At 42.8% G+C, this 19,982-nt stretch overlaps 2 protein-coding genes across 8 annotated transcripts in view; one reads left to right on the top strand and one right to left on the bottom strand.

Moving 5' to 3' along the window:
- ZBED4 (zinc finger BED-type containing 4) overlaps positions 1-1,271 on the bottom strand; it is a 25,885-nt gene extending 24,614 nt beyond the window's left edge. The window contains exon 1 of one of the 3 annotated variants that reach the window (XM_027728284.2): positions 1,210-1,271. The gene's annotated coding sequence lies outside the window, so the exon portion shown is untranslated. Of the gene's footprint in view, positions 1-603; positions 781-1,209 lie in introns of those variants that run through there. The other 2 variants (XM_027728283.2, XM_027728286.2) reach the window with 2 other exon arrangements.
- The window catches only part of BRD1 (bromodomain containing 1), a 65,999-nt gene continuing 46,869 nt past the window's right edge, over positions 853-19,982 (top strand). For 3 of the 5 annotated variants that reach the window (XM_039381523.1, XM_027728280.2, XM_027728281.2), the window contains exons 1-2: positions 853-5,036; positions 15,503-16,883. In XM_039381523.1, coding sequence (XP_039237457.1) covers positions 15,517-16,883 — 1,367 coding nt within the window. In that variant the 5' untranslated portion in view covers positions 853-5,036; positions 15,503-15,516. Of the gene's footprint in view, positions 5,037-10,760; positions 11,149-11,937; positions 12,018-15,502; positions 16,884-19,982 lie in introns of those variants that run through there. The other 2 variants (XM_039381524.1, XM_027728278.2) reach the window with 2 other exon arrangements.

Genomic DNA, 19,982 nt, shown 5'->3' on the forward strand with positions numbered 1-19,982 from the left:
GGGGCCGGTGAGATCCCCGCTCCGGGCTGCCGGGCCATCTTGGATCGGGGTGGCAGCGGCCACATGGCCCCCGCTCCTTCCGCGGGCTCAGCTGCCGCGGCCCCGCCAGGGGGGCCCGGGGGCGAAGCCCCGGCGGGTCCCGCCGGCCCGGCCCGCACACAAAGCCGAGCGGGCTCCGTGCTCGGGGCGCGGCAGGCGCCAGGGCAGGCGGGGCGATGGAGCCCCTAGGGCGGCCCGGCCAGCGCCGGGTCCTCAAGTCCCTGGGCACCGGCGACCTCCGCCCGCCGGACCGGCCGGGCCCCCCGCAGGGCCCCGCAGACAATGGAACCGGCACCGCGGGCCTGGTTCCCGGCTCCCTGCGCCGCCCCACCGCCACACGCCCTCTGCCCGGCCTGGCGGCGCTGTCCCGCGGGCGCTCCCGGCCGGGACGCGGCGCCGGGCCCAGGGTGCGGGCCCGCGGCCGCACAAGGCACCGAGGCCGCCGAGGCCAAACACGGCGGCGGGCGCGGGGGGAGCGGCGGGACCGGGGCAGCAGCGACCGGACCGGACCGGACCGGACCGCCCCACCCGGCGCCCTCCCGGTGCCCGAACGCTGCCACTCACCTCCCCGGGCGGCCGCCGCGGGGGAAGCCGAAAGTGGCCGCTGCCGCCGCCCGGCCGGGCCCGAAGGAGTTAAGAGGAAGGGCCGGGCGGGCCCGTCCCATTCATTACCCGGCGCTTTGTCTCGGCCGCCGCCGCGGCGCTCGGCAGCTGCCCCGGCTCGGCCGCCGCGGGGCGCGCGGCGCAGGCGCGGGGGGCGGTGCCACGCACGGCGCGCGACATGTCAGCGCGCCGCGGCCGCAAAATGGCCGCCTTGGGCCGCGCCGCCCAGGGCCGGTGGCAACGGCCTCATTCAGCGCTGCCGCCCGCCGCGGTCCTGGGCCGGTTGAAGGCAGTGGCTTCGGCGGCTCTGAGGGTGGTGGGCTGGGGCCGGGGCGGTTCCTGCGGTGCTTCAGGCCTGGGAGGGCCGCTGGGGCCTCTACCTGGCCGGCTGTGCCTTCCCCGGGAGGCCGCAGGCGGGCGCCCCGAAGTCCCCATGGGCCGGGTGCGGAGAGGCCTTGCTGGGCATCGCTACGCTGGAGCAGGCACGGGCAGGCTGCTCTGAGCGCAGCCCTCGCCTTGTCATGAGCTTACCCTCCATTACGCGTGTTTGTATTTAAAGGGACCCACCTTGATGTGTGTTCGCGGTTTAGTGCACAGCGTGTTTGGTTCTGGGTGCTGTTTTGCTGTGCTCGGTCTGCCTCGGGAGCAGCCCTTCTCGTGGCACTTGAGTCCCACCCGCGCAGCCGTCCCAGGGAAGAACGTTCAGGGGTGGTGGCAATGCACTGCAGCGGTTCAGGGAAGCAGTGACCAGCTACGTGCTTAAGGCCTTGCTCTGGATAAAGCTCCTTCAGTTTTGGTGTCTACTTGTAGGTCGGTGGTTGTCTTCTCCGACTGAGAAACGTTAGTCAAGGTTGTCAATGGGATGAGTGATCCAGGCCTTTTAGGTGGAGTGAGGGTGAAGAAGGGTGATTTCTTGGATTCTTTGGATGTATGTCTTTTCTAGAGAGAGTTGAGTAAGATGTGGTCTGTTATGAATTTGACATTTGTTGTCAAATTCCCAATGGCAGTCATAGATTTCTGCTGCTTTGGCTTAGGTGTCATTATATATAATAATTCACTTTTATCCTTGCGAGTGAAAACAAGAGAAAACATTAACAGTACTGGTTTGGAAACAGTGTTAAAATTTACATTAAGACAATATTTAGACAAATAGTGCTTAAGGAAGTACTTGGTTTTTGATCTGAGTTGTTCTTATCAGTTAATTGGTTGTGGGTTTTTTAATTTTAACAGATTTAGTAAAAATATTTTGGTTGGATATATGGCAGCATATGAAGAAAATCAGTTAGTATTGAATCATTTGAAATCAGTTGATTTGAAATAGTGGAGCTTTTGAACATTTTTCCATAGTACTTGTATGTCTGTACTTAAGTACTGGTGTGGTTTTCTAAATGGATGGTGCCAGCTAATATGAAGTAAATGATCTGTTATGTCTAATACTTCCCTTGGAAATATCACATCAAGTTCTTTTTTAATTCATACACTACTTTAAGTCCCCACAAAATAGTCATTACACTGTGTGCTAGCAGTCCTTCTTTGTTCCTTATTACAACTTTTTAATTTACAGTTTCTTTTTATTGATACAGTTGAACTGTATCTGTGTGTGAGTATACACAATGCTGTATATATAGTATATATGTCAGCTACTATAGATGATTGAGGCCAAGCAACTGAGGCTAAAGTAATATGAGGTGAAACTCCTTGGACTTGCTCAGTTTCCACTGTTACAAAGTACATTTATATGAATACAACTACTTAAAAATTAATTTTGGTCTTGGCCAGATCTACCTACTAGACTGAGTAATAGAGATGTGAGAGATAAAGATATGAGTCATCAGACTGTTGACAGGATATTATGGTAATTATTTAACACATAATAATGAAAACAATAATAACAATATTAACAATAATAGCAGCAACAACAGCAATAATAATAGAAAGATGTCACTTCATAAAGCATCTTTTAGAGAATTACATAATTGCATCAGTTATATTGAATTTTGCTTGGAATGACATAGTTACACTTATCACATTATGGAAAGCCTGATAATATTAGAATATCTAGTTCTGTTAACTGTCCTTTTTTAACAGCTATGATTTTGAAGAGTTTTGCAAATTGTAGTTGAAAATTTTAGAGTAATTTAAAAAAAGACTGGAAGTGAATTTTGTGCTTTCTCACTGCATGTTACTGTTTCTGTATGCACCTCTCCATACCTCTTTATTTTTTCATACATCCTATTCTGCAAATTTCCTTAATGGTTAGGGAAAGATGAGATTAATGAAAATTGATTATTTCTTTAAATTATCTTTTATGTGGCTTGAGAACCAATCAGTGATTCTCTATATAATCTGCAGATGTATATAACAGATTGAGTGAAATAACTGGAGCTTCTTTCCGTTTTACAAAATTACACCGGAAACTCAAGAAATTAGGTCTTAAAAATCTGAGCAAAGCTGGGGCCAGAAAGTCTTTTCACAAGCAACCACGTAATATGAGGAATAAAACAAAGAGGGGGTGCTGATCTGGTGACGGGCAAGGAAAGAGTAAGTAACTGATTCCTAGAGAAGGCTCCAGACTGCCAGCTTGTGGTAAATGTAGCAGCAGTGGTGTAGCAATAGTCTAAAGATAAAGGTTTTCCATAAAGCTTGCAGTCTAGTCTGAGGGGTGAGTATGTGAAAGAACATAGTCACTTAAAAAGATGGATAATTAGGAAAATCTGTGCAAGGCATCCTGACAGGAAGAAACCAAAACTTCTATAATTTAACTTCAGAAGAGTATGTTTTTTTTCTTTGTTTTCCCTGATCTATGCCTTTACAAACTTGTTATCTGTTTCAGATATTGTGAATAAACATTTGCATGTTTAACTGACCCTGGCATGAATTAAAAGTGATCTGATACTAAATGAATATAAAAAAGTAATTTGTTACTCCAGTCCCTGCAAACTGCGAGTACCTGGCTCCCCGTTATGTTTTGTAGAATAGCGAAAAGGTAGGAGACCATGCTCCCAAATAAACTGTTTGGGTTCTCTGGAAAATAGGTCTTAGAGATTCAGGGAAGGAAACATTAAATGTTTTAATGGCATATCGATAATACCAGTATTGTAAGTAGCAGCCATTTTGATGCCGTTACCTTGTTTTAGCAAAATTGAGCAATGAATATTTGTCTCTAAACCTGCTCTGATAAACTTCTTTTCCTTACTGAATCACTCAAACCTTTGGCTTCTCTAGTAACTTCTGCATCAGTGATACGTTTTCCATACGAAGTCATGAAGACAAACTATATCAAGAAATACTAGTTCTTAAACCAAGCACAAAGAATTGCTGCCTTTTGTATGCACGGAGGTAATAGATTTAATAAAATTATCTCTTTCCCTCCCTACATAGACTCCAGCCTCTTCCAGGAACCTATCTAGGCAATGTCAACTTAATGATCAAAACCTTAAAATAGAGGTCAGAAGTACTAAATTTGGATGTCCAATTTAGTATCACAAGAGTACAGTTTCTAAGAACACTAAACATAGGAAAGTACTTATATATTTAGCATACATACCCATTTACATCAGTGGGCACTTGGCTCTGCTGATCGGATCCAAGGTGTCAAGGTGGGTGCTCAGGAAATAAAGAATGAGCAATTACACAGTAGTTGTGAACAAGCATTCACTGCTAAAACCATGGTGCCCTTGTACCTTTATTTTGATTACCTCACTTGTTACAAACACAACTGTCTAATCTCTTTATCATCCTCAATTTATAGCACATCAGAGATGTATGTCAGCGTCTTTTGACTTGGAGCTGAGCATATAGTAACACCTTCACAGGATTTATTCGTACGTACCCTTTATGTGGAATTAGGATGGTGCTGGAATGTCTTTCAGGAGTGCTCAGTTGGAAGTTCCTATTCTAGGATTTTCATTGGGCCTGTTGAGATTCTGACTACGTTATGAAGCCATATTATGTATCAAAACTGATTTATATATGCATGGGTTTGGAAGTTCTCTTTATTATCCAGCATCAGGCACTGGCCAAGGTGGTAGTATGTCTGAGACAAAGCGAAGTTGCATAGGGCTCATTACTGCTTGTTAAATGATACATACAAGTTGGGTTTCTCTGAGGGAAAGAGAGGAAGTTATGAGCCATGTCTGTTGCTCTTGGCTGTTTGGGGTTTTTTGTGGGTGGTCATGTATTGAGTCTTGTTTCTGACTTATTTTTCACTTCATTTTTCCTCCTCAGATTTTGGTGTCACTTTGCATTGTAGTCCTTCCCCATGTAAATGAGGAGAAAAGGTTTTAATTCTGAATGAGCCCATCTATTTTTGGATCTCTTCTGTGATAAATGACTAGGGATTCTGGCGGCCGAGCTTCCTCCATTGCATACCATCTTAATCATCTGCAAACCAGGTTTGTCCTCTAGAAGGAATGAGGAAGAGGTAGTAAAATAATTAAGACTGGATTTGGGTCTCATTGCTGATTGAATTTTACCTTAATTATACTAAGGCTGAAGTGTTAACTCACTGTAAATATTGGAGGTTGTTTGTTAGAGGTACGTGTTTGTGAGTGACCTAACTAGGAAGACAACTTCCCTCGGAGTTTATACTTCCATCTCATATTACACTGCAAGTTTTGATACTGACAGCAAAGAAATTGAGAATGAAGAAGTTGCTCTAAGGGATTCAATAAATAGAAGAAACTTTATGTATTATTAAACTTCATGAAGGCAGTGAGCAACTTGTCTTTGCTTGGATGAATGCTGAGTAGAGGATCCTTCCCAGTGTAGAGGAAATAATCAGGAAGTAGGAAAGGGAGAAGGCAACAATGTATTTGCATTAATATTGTTTACATGGGTTATGCTGCCTTAAGCAGTTACCTGAGTTCAGGATAAATGAAATATCTTCTGAAATCTAAACCTGATCAGGAGAACAGCCACAGGGAGAAATTAGAAATAAATTATATTTCTCAGAAATCATTGTGTATCACATAAATGTGTAGAACCCACTTTGTTTTCCTTTCACTGTGGCTGCATTTGACAAAAATGTTCAGTTCAAATAGGTCCTTCTTTTGTTGCGTTAACTTCTTCAGCCTATCTTGCAAAAAGGAGGTCAAAATCCAATGTAGATTGTTTGGCCACACTGTTTTGTAATTCTTTGCTATGCAAGTATGATATTTTTAGAACTTTTTGCTTAGCAATTACTGTTTTGCTTTTTGATTCCTACCCATTACTGCTGACGTTCTGTCTTTGCCCGTAACTTGGCTCAGTTAGTTATGCTGTGTGAATTGACAGACACTCCAGTTCTAAACATGCAGCTGCTTTTGTAAGCTGAACTAACGACGGCTAATAACTAGGAAAGGGGCACTCCCAAATCCTGGATTTACTTCACTGCTGCTCCCTTGTGCTGGCAATTGTTTTCATCTGATCATGCAGAGAGGCACTTCTGGGAGCTAAACAGAAAATAGGTGACTTGTTTATGAACACTTGTTCTGATGGCAGTTATCCTGTGGCAGGAATAGCTTTCCACAAAGACCTTTGCAGGTGAGTTACTATGCAGAACATAATAAAGGTGCCAAACTGTAAACACTAGGAATTGAATAATTAATGCCAAAAAGGCAATAACGGAAGAGAAGGAGAATGCTATTCCCTTGTTTATGGCTCTGTCTACTCTTCCATAAGCAGCAGCATTATTATACATAAGAGTGCAAATAACTGTTCCAAGGGTTTGTGCTTGACAAAATAGTCTCTAAAATAGTAGATGGTAGTTTTGCTGTTTAGAAGACCTGCAGGTGAGTAGATGGGCAAGTGTCGTGCTTGTGCTGCGGTGTTTTGTAATTTGGGTATTTTTTTGTTTTGTATTGTTGAATCATAGTTTACATATGTTTTCATGTATATCCCAATAGTGAACTTTGTTTGGGTTTGTTTTGTTTTGTTTTTTTTAAAATCTTTGCAGTGTCCATTGGGGTGAGCTCAAGCCTCACCTTCCATCCTGCGACAGTTATGAGCACACATGGTAGAGAGCGTCTCCTAATTACAAGATTTTACATGATGGTAAAGGATTCAAGCTAGATAGTGGATAAGTAATGGAGGAAATAGGTTTCCCTGTTGATTGTGTATCTCATCATGTGGCTTATCTTTCTGTCTGCATACCTCTTCTTGCAGTAGGTGACTCCAAGCAGTAGTTCAACAAATGCTTAAATGGAAATGGGGTAAGGGCCTTTGCATAGCAGCTGTACCACTTAAAGACCACTCTGTCAAATGATCTTCAAGTCTTATCTATAGATAACATTCCATAGGACTGCTTAGCAGATGCAGCTACAGAGGTATTTCTTCACGGGCATAGTGATGTAGCCTGAGTTCTGGTGCTCTGATGATAAAAGGGCTCTGTAACTTTATCAATACCATAAAAGGCATTGACACAGCTTCCAGACTGTTTAAAACTTGTGTATTGGTAAAGACCATTTGTTTCAATCAACACAAATTGTTCCAGAGGGTCAGACTAAAGGGTCTCACCAATTTTATAAACAGAGAACCACTTTGACTCTGAGAATGAGAAGGGTGGTACCTGCAGGAAATAAGAGTTAGTGAGGCCATAAGAAACAAAACATCTTTGATTCCTTAGCAGTTAGTGAACATGATGAATACCAATATCATTTCATCTTTACTTGCTGTTTTGTCATAGTACAGCCAGAACTTCCAGATCAGAGTGAAAAGGAATATCCAGACAGTTCTTCCTAACTAGAGAACAAGGAACAATATTCACTAAACATGTAGGAGTTAAAAGGACTAACAATTTTTTTACATATTTGAAGCCAAAAATTTGATCCTCATTCTGGAATAGTCATATAGAACTTTGACTATATCCCACTCAGTCTAGTATGAAAAAGAAGTCAGTCTTTCCACAAAGGTATCAGTGATAACTAGAAGATGGATCAGTGATAGGTGGATTTTTCTGTAAATGCAATAGTTTGAAAAGATCACCCAGAAGATGTGGAGGGATGCTGCACCACCTCACAGACTGAAAAAAAAACAGCTGAGGTTTTGTCAGCACAATGCTGTAATATGTCTTTTGATTGGGTTACAGCATCTTTTCCACAGTGAATGCTGTTCTGGCTTCTGTGAGGTTTGGGAACAACCTTTCTTTTGTGAACTTGCAAAGTCATGCCCATGAGTATTGTACGGGTGCCACATACTATGATGAGGTAAGTGAGGTCTAAAAGCATTCCCGTGTAGGCTGAAAGGACCATGGTAATGTTATATCTCATGAGACAGAACTATGAAGGGGAATATTAATCATGCATAGATAAGTGTGAAGGTGTAAATTGTACGGTGGGGAAGCCAAACTTGAAAACTTATTAGTGATAGATTGGCTTGAGGCATCATACAGAGGCATCACATGCAAGGTTAGGCAGATTTGTCATCATGATGGGAAGAAGACCCGCACAATGTGTGTCATGTCCAAAACATGCATTGAAATGCAAAGATTCTTGCAGGTTCTAAAGAACGTGTGGAGTGGATTCTGATTCTTGCTTGTCCCTTCACCAGCCTGCTGTTGAGACCAGTACAGGGATACAGAGTTGCATCCAGGGATGATCAGCGCCCCGACAGTATTTAGTGCTGCAGCAAGTCTGAGTTGACCTTTAATTATTTGTAAAACAAAAGTGATACTATGTAGGTGATACACTTTAGAAACATAAAAATGTGTCTTTTGCAATTTGAAGGAAAGAGGAGGATGCTGAAGCAGATAAAAATCAGTTGTGTTTGCTTACATGATCCTTCTTGCAGTGATTCTGTTCAGAATTTAGTAACGAGCAGATGTGAAAGCTGGTAGGCAGAAGATCCTCCTGTGGAAGTTTCCCATGCAGGGTGAGTCAACAGGGGCAATTTGATTAACAATTTGATGCTGCCAGGTAGGGGTGTGAAGATTCTGGTGCACTGGGACTGAATCCCCTTGCACAATGTTGAACTGGTGCCAGGGTGGTTATGGATCTGTTGTCACCAAACTATGGATCAGATGGACAGTTATTTTTGCTTGAAATTGGATTATATCCTGGTAGAATTGTATTCTTTTGAGTAACCAGGTCTCACTTGTGAGGTGGAAAAGGCAAAGGTAACAGATCTTTGAGGTTATAGAGGCATGTGCAGAGGACTGGTCAGATGCCCCAGACAATACTACATATTGTATTTTAAAATATATGGGCTAATGTACTAATGCTTAACATGGAAGGGATGAAGATTCTGCTCTGGTAGCCTGTCATAATGTCAATGAGAAGTGATATGAAAGTTTAAGGCTTCTAATATGGAACTACATGTTAAGCCTGCCCGGATCTCTGTGCTGTTGCTCTGAAATACTGTCTCAAGGAACAACATGCGTTCTGTGTCCTAGCCCGGACAATCCATAGCAAAAACTCCACATACCTTCCTACTGAGAGTAATTAAGAGGATCTAGAAGCGTGACTTTAAATTACAGAAAAATGGTCAAATGGTGCAAATGCCAGTAAGGAACACCACATTATCAAAAGGATGTCCAGGAACTATGTAATGCTGTAGTCCACCTGGCAGAAAAAAGAATCTGGAAAAGAGCCAGACTTACTGTGCTTCAGACACGTTGAGAGTATGGACACCATCAAGGTCTCTGCAGAAAACTTGTCTCCAGTTATAAAGCATTTGTACAGCTGCACAGCAAATACACGTGGATTATCACTTAAAAGATAAACTGACGTATTTTCTATCATAGACAATATTTTATTATTATTATTAGCTTCTTGACAATGTAATTTCTATTAATTTTTATACTCTGCACACTAACGTATATGATTTAGTATGCTGCTCCCTCTTAATACCTTCCTATCACAGGTTGAATTCCAGTGCAACAACACTAACTTACATCAGCATGTTGTGAGACCCCTGAGACTGATGGTAGGATCACTTAAGCAATACAATCAGAGAGTAGTTCCTCACAGGCAAGTACACAAATGAACAGATGGCCTCCATAGTTCATATAAACTGTCTTGTATTTAAAATTGAAGGTACTGTACCTGTCTGATCCTAAGGATCTATTCCTACACTGAGTGCACTGCACAAGTGTTAGGTGCTTTAATAGCTTCTGTTTTGTTCAGAGATCCGCATGCTGAATGGTCCCTGATGAGGAAAAAAGGAGTTGGAGCGTACTTTTCCTATTCTACAACGTTTCCTTAGCAAAGTTACTTAAACTCTCTGGACCTTAATTCACTTTCTACAATGACAGGTGCATCTATTTCTGATATCGTAGGCATAAATTTATTGTAGGATCAACTGCTTTTTGAGGCAAGCAAACATAGTAGGGCTAGAAAAAACATAAAAATTAATTGGTAAATTGTTTTGAAGCGACTTCGCTTAGTGGATGGTTACTGATGGGCAAAGAGAATCACACCTACTCTCAACCACTTGCATTTTACTATACTCAGGACTTGTGATAGGCACAGGCAAATATTTATCTCAGGCTGGGCCAGCTAAAAGTTATTTTTTAAGGATGTGGGTGCAGCTGCGTCACAGAAATGTATTGCAGTAAAATCCTCCAGTTTTCGAATAGAGCTGTAATGGCTGTCTAAAAATAATACCTAACAAAGGGTGTCCTTCGCAGGGGGAGCCAGAAATAACCTGCTTTTGCTCTGTCAAAATGTAAGGCTATTATCAGTTAATCTGTAAGCAGCAGCCTGACCTGAAGACCACGCAAGAACTGACTTTCAAACAAATTTTCTATGTAAGGAAGCTCGAGCTTGGAGTTCCCCCAAAGCGATAATAAATACCACTCGCTTCAAGTTTTAAGCCTCGGTTTTGTAACGAGCCGCGTCCCGCCCCCGTTCGTTCCCCGTCCTCCTCCTCCTCCCTCGTTCCCCCCGTGCTGGGGCGTTCGGACGATCCGCCGGGGGCGCGCGGCGGGCTCGGGCCGGGCCCGGCCGGCGCTGGGCGGGAGCGCGGCGGCCCCGGGGGCGGCTCGTTCCCGCTCCGAGCCCCGGGGGCGGCTCGTTCCCGCTCCGAGCCCCGAGCGCGGCCGGTGCCGGCCCCGGGCAGGGGGGAGGCGGCGCTCAGGCCCCGCCCCGCGGCGGCGGCAGCGGCGGGGCTGGGCGGTGCCTGGCGCCCTCGCGTTCCTTCCCTCCCTCGCTCGCTCGCTCGCTCGCTCCCCGCCCGCCTCTCCTCCTCCCCCCCGTCGGCGCAGCGCTGTGGTGAAGCCGCATTGTTTGTGCCGCGGGGGGAGGGGAGCCGCTCAGCCCCGGGAGCCGAGCGCCGAGCCCGCAGCCGGACGGCGACCCGCGCCGCGCCTCACGAATGCGCCGCGCCCGGCGGCAGCAGCAGCCCCGCACCCAGCGCCGGGTGTCCGCCGCGGGCAGCGCGGCCCTCGCAGCGCCCGCTCGCCCGCCCGCGGCTGCCGGACGCGGGGCCAGGCGGCAGCACCGGCGGGGCCTCCGCCATTAACCCGGCCGAGCGTCGGCCGCAGCGGCGGAGAGGGAGGTCTGTCAGCCGCGCCTCGGCGGCTCCCAGAGCGTGAGTGCGGCCGGGCGGACGGCGGAGCTGGCGGGCGGGGGGCTGCGGGGCCGGGAGCCGGCGGGTCCCTCCGTGGCGGAACGGGAGAGCGGCGTGGGGGGAAGAGCGAGGCGGGATGGGCACGGCAGCCCGGGGTGGGGAAGGGAAGGGCGGGCGGGCGGGGAGGCGAGCGGAGCGCGGCGGGCTGGGGGAGGGAGGGAGGAGGGCGCCGCTGGAGCTGTTTTGTCAGCCGCCATATTTGTGGGCCGAGTATTTTCGCGGCGGGGAGGGAGTGACTGTTGGGAAGGGCTGGAGATGATGGGCCCGGGCAGGAACCATCCTGCTGGGGGCCGGGAGGGGGGAGCGCCGCGCCGGGCAGGAACCATCGGCGCGGAGGGGAGGGAGCGCTGGAGGCTCCCTGGGCGTGGGCAGGAAGTGTTGGCGCGGCACCGGCGAAGGCGGGCCTGGGGGCGTGGGCACCGCGCGCGGGCTGCGGGATCCCGGGATGGCTGCGGGATCCCCGATGGCTGCGGGGTCTGGCGTCGGCGGGCTCCATCCGCCGGCCCGGGGAAGAGCGGCTCCGGTGGCCCCGCGTCTCTCGGCCGTCCCCGGGCCGGCTCGCTGGGCTCCCTGAGCCTCGCTCTGTGCCGCGCCCGGGGGTCATCGCTCGGGGGTCGCTCCCGCTGTGCGGCTGGAGCGGTGGGTGGGTCTGCCCCAAGTGCGAGTAAGCACGGTGTGCTTACCGTCCCTCATTGTCTGGGATTAAAGAGCATTCCTGTGTCTTTCTCTTTTTAATGGTCTGCATGAAAGTGCCCATTGAGAATGGAATTCCCTTTTCCATTGAGCAGGGGATCCAGGGACCAAAGGCAATTTATTTGAAGAGGAGGAAGGTAACTAGGATAGAGATTGGTGATCAAAAAGTTTATGTTATCGTGCTTTTTATGTTTAGCTATCCTGCACCTTCATAGTTTTTTTTTCGGTTTGGGGGGTGTTTTTGCCTCATACCACACGAAATAGCTGTATTTATGTACTTTTGTTGATGGTGAGGGAGAACGTCTGCTAATGACTTTCTTCCGAAGAAGCTGATGTAATTCTAATAGAGGAAGGCTGTGATTAACTTTCCTGGTTTATATCCTGCAGTCTTTGAGTCATAAGAGGCAGAAAAGTGCTTACACAAGTGCATTGATACAATATTGTTTGCAGTTAGTGTGGTATCTTTGTTAATATTGAATGGAAACTTGTCTTAGTTTGCCCTTTTTCAAACTTAAATCCATGGTCGTGATTTCTGTCGATCTACAGGATACTGGGAGCAGGGTGGAGGGAGAAAGATACCTGATAATTACCTAGGAGAAGCAAACCAGAAGTGGTCACAATACCAAGCCTGACAGAGTCCAAGAAGTGTTTGGACAATATGCAGAGGCACATGGTGTGACTCTTGGGGATGGTCCCGTGCAGAGCCAGGAGTTGTACTCGATGATCCTTGTGGGTCCCTTCCAACTCAGCATATTCTGTGATTCTGTGAATTTGCTATGCAGAAATATAGTCTTAATCTGGAGTATTGCAAACGTTTGCAAACAGAAGGATTTTGAAGAAACAAAACACTACTTTGGCTTCCGGGGCATTTAAGTTATTCACACTAAATTTGCATGGAATTTGTCCAGAGAACTACCAATTCCTATTCTATGTGCACTGCATTGTATTTGTAGGGTATCCATTCTGTGTTAATTTGTTTCCTAATGGGCTGTATTTACTGTTGAGTGTTTGCAGGAAAGATGCTTAGTTGCTAGCCCAATCATCTTTTATCATTCTGGTTCATACAGTTTATTTGACTTTTGCAACAGCAGTCCTAAATATTTAAGCAAGAATGCTTATATTTTTAAGTATTTTCTTCCTGTTCTTAGTATCTGCTTGAAACCATGCTTAAAAATCTTGGGAACCGAGTGGGTTGGAGATCTTGGAAACTGAGCATTAATATGTTTTTCTGTGGTACTGGGCTAAGATAAATAGCATGGACAAGTTACACATGTTTTTGATTTCTGAAGGCCACCTCTTGTCCCTTCCTTGCTATTGTTTTCAAAACAGTCTCTGTTCTCAGGAGCTGCTATGAACAGATACACAACCAGCTAAGATGTAGAAAGGGACATTAAAAATATCAAAACAGACTTTCACATCTAGACAGAATTGAAATGCAATTATATGAGGTAAACATGATATAACCTATTTGTTTTCCTTGATTGGTGAGTAAAGACAGACATATAAAACAAAGTCATATAAAATTAATCCATTCTGATCTGTAGTAAGTTGCTGTACCTTGACACATCAGTGTGTTTTAGATGAAGAATCCATCATTATTTGCTCACAGTAATAAACAGAAATCAGAACCTTTGTATTAGCTTTGAGTATATATTTATTACTTCTGAATTATAAAATCTGTATGGAAACTGGGAACTAACTTTTAATGTCCATTAAATTATCAGTATGTTTTTGTTTTTAGTCATTGGACCTTCTATGGCAGCATTAATGGTTTAAACTTTTTTCCGCAGTTAAGAAATCAGTGTGATTGTATCCTGTGTTATTTTACAGAATTTAATTATTAAATATTTCTTCCAAACTTGTTTGAAAAGGTGGAACCTTCATCTTTTGTTTATATAGAGCAGATCAGAGATCTGTCATGAGTTAGCACTGACTGTTGTCTGTTTTTATGCTATAAAAATAAGTAAGAGTTAAGAATTATTTGTATAAAAGTCAGATCTATGAGCAACACTGTTGCCAATTCACATTGAGAAAGCAAGGTCAGTTTGTGAGAGCAGATAGATCCTCTCAGGAACTAGTCTTAGGGTTAGCTGCTTAAATTGTTTAGTCTTCGTATAAAAGGAGTTCCGCTAGTACTTTGGAGGTGAATCTTTAAGATTGGCATCATAGACTAAGGAAAAGACAGATGCCCTGGAGTAATTCTTGTTGTTCCATTGCTTGCCATTTTCTTCCTTGAAATAGATACACTAGCCTTCAACAATAGTTGTGTTATTTTAACTAATATGCAGCACTGACTCAGAGTGCAGAGTTGAAACAGTGAGGCCCTATTAATACTTTAAGGCAGTGATTAAAGGTTGTGGGTTTTTTCTGCAGCTGAGGTTGAATGATGCTATTTATTAATGATTTATTGAGAAGAAGGAAGGAGTGGTATAGAATTTTATACTTGACCTTATCAGTCAAGTTTATAATTATTATAATATTTTTTGCAAACGTTTGTTGGTTTATAATTATTGTAATATTTTCAACCCTCATACGAGAAAAACTCCACACAGTGTGAAGATGTCAAAAGGCAGAAGTATGGAAGGTTTTAATTTAGAAATTTTGTGACCAAAATTCATACTTGTCTGGGAAGATATCTTTTTGTATGGTATGTGATCTTTTTGCAGTAGGTCATAAACTTGAAAACTGTGTTAAAGAGCTTGGGACTGGATTTAAAGAGAGGGAGGCTTTTATCTATCCTGTTGATCTGAGAACAGCTCTTGAAGAATCTGTTGAGGGAGAAGGGTGTGTGTACCTGCATACTTAAAAGCAGGGAGCACATTTTGGCTCTAAGTCAAATACTTAAAAGCGGGGAGCACATTTTGGCAAGTCAAATTTGCTTTACAGGTGGAATATTTCCTAGTTGCACTCCATACTGCACCACATTGGGCACTGCAAGTTCAATTATGTTCTTGTCATGTTTTGAAGAATAATAGGCTCACTAAGGATTACGGAAAGTTAAAAAAAGTAGAGGGCTGTCAAACTGCATACTTGCCAAATTCAGAAGTATGTGCATTTTTCTAGCTTTAAGTATAGGTGTAGTAATTATAATAGTAGACAACGTGGCTGTTCCAAATTGCACTGGAAAAAAATTAGTGGAAAAACTTGGTTTTCTTTCACAATTGCATTAGTTCTTTTGAAGGGAGGTCTGGAGGAAGTAATCTGTACCTGTTCAAGAAATTTTCTAACTGCAGGCACCCTTAAGATATTAGGAAATACTGTATTAAAGGTTTTCTTGTAAGGTAACAAATGCCGGCTTTTTTTTATCCGTGGCACTTCTGAAATGCTTTGTTCTCATGCAGCAATCTTGCAGATAGCACTTTTGTAGGATTTTTGCAGCAAGGATTTTGTATAGCTGTGTTTACTCAGAGAAGCTGTTATTTAGAAGATCAATTGATCATTAGGTTAAATTTGTACAAAGCAGTGTGAGCAGTCCTGTTGAGTAAGCGTGACAGTCTTGGTTTTGTTTCTTTTTAATTGAGTAGATATATTGGGGGCTATAGAACTGAAGGTTTTTTTCCTTGCTACGTATTTTAATATGATTGTTTGGAGTTCATAATATTAACTGTTGCTCTAATTTTAGGTAAACATTACCAAATGAGGAGAAAAGGAAGATGCCATCGAGTATCGGCAGCCAGGCATTCTTCTTCCCCATGCAGTATTAAACACTCCCCCACACGAGAAACCTTGACATATGCTCAAGCTCAAAGGATGGTTGAAATAGAAATTGAAGGTCGCCTGCACAGGATCAGTATCTTCGATCCTTTAGAGATTATATTAGAAGATGATCTTACTGCCCAGGAAATGAGTGAATGCAACAGCAATAAAGAAAATAGTGAAAGACCACCAGTTTGTCTAAGAAGCAAGCGGCATAAAAATAACAAAGTGAAAAAGAAAAATGAAGCTCTTCCGAGCTCGCATGGTATACCTGCTACAACAGCTCCTCTTCCAGAACCAAAAGTACGGATTGTTGAATACAGTCCCCCTTCGGCTCCTCGGAGACCTCCAGTTTATTACAAATTCATTGAGAAGTCAGCAGAAGAACTTGATAACGAAGTTGAGTATGACATGGATGAAGAAGATTATGCATGGTTAGAATTGATAAATGATAAGCGGAAAAGTGATGGAGTGTCAGTTGTTTCACAAAATATGTTTGAATTCCTTATGGATAGGTTTGAAAAAGAGTCCTATTGTGAGAACCAAAAACAGGGTGATCATCAGTCTTTAATTGATGAAGATGCAGTGTGTTGTATATGCATGGATGGTGAATGTCAGAACAGCAATGTGATCCTGTTTTGTGATATGTGTAATTTAGCAGTACATCAGGAATGCTATGGGGTGCCATATATACCTGAGGGCCAGTGGCTCTGCAGACACTGTTTGCAGTCCCGCTCTCGGCCTGTAGACTGTGTGCTGTGCCCAAACAAGGGAGGTGCCTTTAAAAAGACTGATGATGATCGTTGGGGACACGTGGTGTGTGCTTTGTGGATTCCAGAAGTTGGATTTGCCAATACAGTTTTTATTGAGCCAATTGATGGTGTCAGGAACATTCCCCCAGCCAGATGGAAGTTAACATGCTACCTCTGTAAACAGAAAGGTGTTGGTGCCTGCATCCAGTGCCACAAAGCAAACTGCTATACTGCATTCCATGTGACGTGTGCTCAAAAGGCCGGTCTGTATATGAAAATGGAACCTGTGAAAGAACTAACTGGGAGTGGAACAACATTCTCTGTGAAAAAGACTGCCTATTGTGATGTACATACTCCACCAGGTTGCACACGGAGACCTCTGAATATTTATGGAGAAGCTGAAATCAAAAACGGTGTTTGTAGAAAGGAGGGATCAGTCAGAACTGCTAGGTCTACATCAAAAGTCAGAAAAAAGACAAAAAAAGCCAAGAAAACAGTGGTTGAACCCTGTACAGTTATGCCAACAGTATCTGCTCCTTATATCCCCCCCCAGAGGTAAGCAAACTATGCAAGCGAGGAACCTTTACTTAAGTATCTGCTTGATTTTAAACCAGTGCTTTTAGATGCCGACTTGAAGTTTTTGTACATTTCTTACATGCGTTCCTTAAAGGCCTTTCTCAGAGGATTAGTGTTAATTATGTACGTTGTACTTTGATGGAGTTGCGTTAAAAATGCAGTCACTTCCTCAGAGAAATTAAATTAGTAAGTGATCAAGTGGTCTGTCTTGTCCTCAGAAATCCTTTTTTTTTTTTCTTTGTCAGAGCAAGTCATATTGTGTATTCAGTTGTCATTCACTGTACTTTTGAGAATTAACCGCTGAATTCAGAATAGCAGATGCTAAAATATATTAAAAAATATTAAAAAGACCAGCCAAGTTCAAGGTTAATTTTACCTGTAGTTTTGGAATATGAACTTCTTTTTCTAATTTAAGAGCCCCAAAATGGAAATTACATGTGTGTCTCTACATTTTGAATCCTGTTCATCTCACCTAAATTAAGTTTGAACTTATCCTGTAAGGTCTATATGTAAGTGGGGCAAAAAACCTTCAAGGAAGTATTTTCCTGTGGGGCAGAATAACTTCTCAGGATTTTTTTTCTGAAATTTGTATTTTTCCTTTTGCAAATGCAATAGTGTTTATCAAGTCTTGAATGAATTTGGTAACTTGCAGACTTTCTAAAGAAAAATTAGCAAGTACCTGATGGTAAGTTAGTTACTTAATGTAGTCATAGAACCTGAAATGTTCAATGATGTTATCAAACATCTGTCATGTAACTTCAGTGAAATGCTTATGTTACAACAAAAATTAATTAATGCATTTGACAGTTTTAATACTAATCGTGTCTTTGCTTGCAAAATTATACTTCATAAGGAGTATTAGTGTGTCTTTTGCAGTTCTTCCAGGAGTTTTTTTATCTGACTGCGAATATAAGCCATGAACACCAGAACTGAAATTGCTTCTTACATTTAACATGCTGTGTTTTTGTATTTTAACAGTTGTGATCAGGGAGCTGGCAGATGGCTCTAGATTTGATGTGGTTGGTGATGTGACTCACCAGAAAGCAGGGATGTCGCAAGTTATGTGTTCATAAGTAATAACAGAATTGGGGTAGAAACTAAGTTTTTAATATCTTTATTTCAGGAGTTGAAAAATTCAACATAAACTTCAGTTATCTGTATCTTAATTTAAAAGAACAGTAGCATCTCTTTTCAGAATTCTTTCTGTTAATCTGAATTAATGCATTTCAACAGTGGAAACAATTTGCATCTGGGATTTGAGCAATGACAGAAGTCTCTGTGGTAGAAAGATACAGTTTTGGCTTTTCTGAATGTTTGAGACATAATATACTTGGACTGAGAGGCAAAATTGGACTATTGGGACAAAAAACAAATTTGTTTTTCTGGAGTATTTGATTTTTTCCCTAGCACTTACAACATCAATGTATTTGTTTACCCCTTGAATTTAATTCTTAGTAATTTAAGAACAGTCATTTGGAAAGTTTCTCGAAACAGGCACCACTTCCATGTGGAGGCTCATTTGCATTCAGAGTGACAGGACTCTGAATGCAAAGGCAATGAGGGCTTTTAAAATAATGCAAGTAAACTATGCCTTTTAAATAGCTGACTCAGGTGGTGGACAATTATAGCTGGTTAAATTAATCTAAATAAGTACATGTTTTGAGACAGCAGTTCTTTCCTGTAAGAAGTTTTGTTAACGTAAGAAGCTATTGACTGACTTTGACAAAAAGCTCCCACGTGGTGCTTACAAACATCAGATTCATTGCACTGTTCTCTGTTATGATTTGCTTGGTAAAATGGTATATTTGTTTAGTGATGCACTGCAGCAAAGCTGAAGTTGACAGTAGGCAACTAATACTGCTATTTGAACAGGAACTGTTGTCCGTGGAAGGGAGGAGTTGGTGTAAAAGAATTTGGCTTTATCTTAATTCGTACAGTCCCAATTGGTAATTTAGTGTGGTTTTGTTTTGCTTTTTTTAAGACAATGTAAGGAAGAACATGAGCTAAGGTTTGAGGATTAGAGTGTATGTTCTCAGTTGTGCCTCTGGCAGTTCTTCCCATTGGTAACTTTTAAAACAACCAGACTAAAAATATTTTACCTTCAGTTTGATTTTTTTTTTAATGGTGTCATTAGATGCCAGGAACAGAAATATAAAGACTTTTTTTTCTTTTTTTTTTTTTTCTTTTTAATGACTAAATTTCTTTTCAAGACTACAGAGAGGTTCAGCTTTCTTCTATCTATGCTTATTTTCATATTTCTCAAAACAAGTCTAGTTCCTGTACTTTTATGTCAGATGTGTAAAAAATGTGCACAGTTTAAAGCTGTTTTAAAGTTGAGCTTTATTATGAATCGCTTGTCTTCAGCTGAGGGAGACCCTTGCTTAAGAACTCATTGTAGTGTGAGCATGCTTAGTTTTAGATAACTGATACCTGAATTAAAAGCAAAACAGCAATGGGCATATTAAAAGGAAAAGTGATTATGGTGCAGAGCCAAATCTCAATTGTCTAGTTTTCTTTGACTGTTCTTCTTTTTAAATTTTCTTTTTCCCTTTAGGAAACACTAGTGTTTCTGTAGGAGTTATATACATGCCCATAAACTAATAAAGAATTACGTGGATCAATTTACAGCAGTCTTCACTTAAGTGATCCCTGTTCTCTAATCTTTTTTAATATGCTTTTTTTCCCTTGGAGCTGAAGCATGATTTGTCTTTTCAAAGATTTCAAGGAAGAGCAATTAAGGTCTTTATATTACCAGAGAAGAAATGTATACACTCACTATTTATTTATTTATAATAAATATTTATTTATACACTCACTAGTGCTTTTTTCCTGAAGAATTTAATATTAATGTCTTCAGCATCTGTTGAAATTGAGACACATGTGGAGATGTTTGGTTTGGTTTACTTTCTTAATGATTAATAACTAGGCTACATGTCTCCTTGGCATATTGCTGGCTCTTCAGAGTTGGTAGTTGAAAAAGTATACAAATGTGAAGATCATAGTGATCTTAAAATACTTGGTAGATGTAGCCCCTGAGCACACCTGGTGAAGCTTGAGGAAAACCATCTTCCCATTTAT

This window comes from Pipra filicauda, unplaced genomic scaffold, assembly GCF_003945595.2.
Source record: "Pipra filicauda isolate LSUMZ 115617 unplaced genomic scaffold, ASM394559v2 scaffold229_size1253498_pilon, whole genome shotgun sequence".
In the NCBI taxonomy this organism is placed as follows: domain Eukaryota; kingdom Metazoa; phylum Chordata; class Aves; order Passeriformes; family Pipridae; genus Pipra; species Pipra filicauda.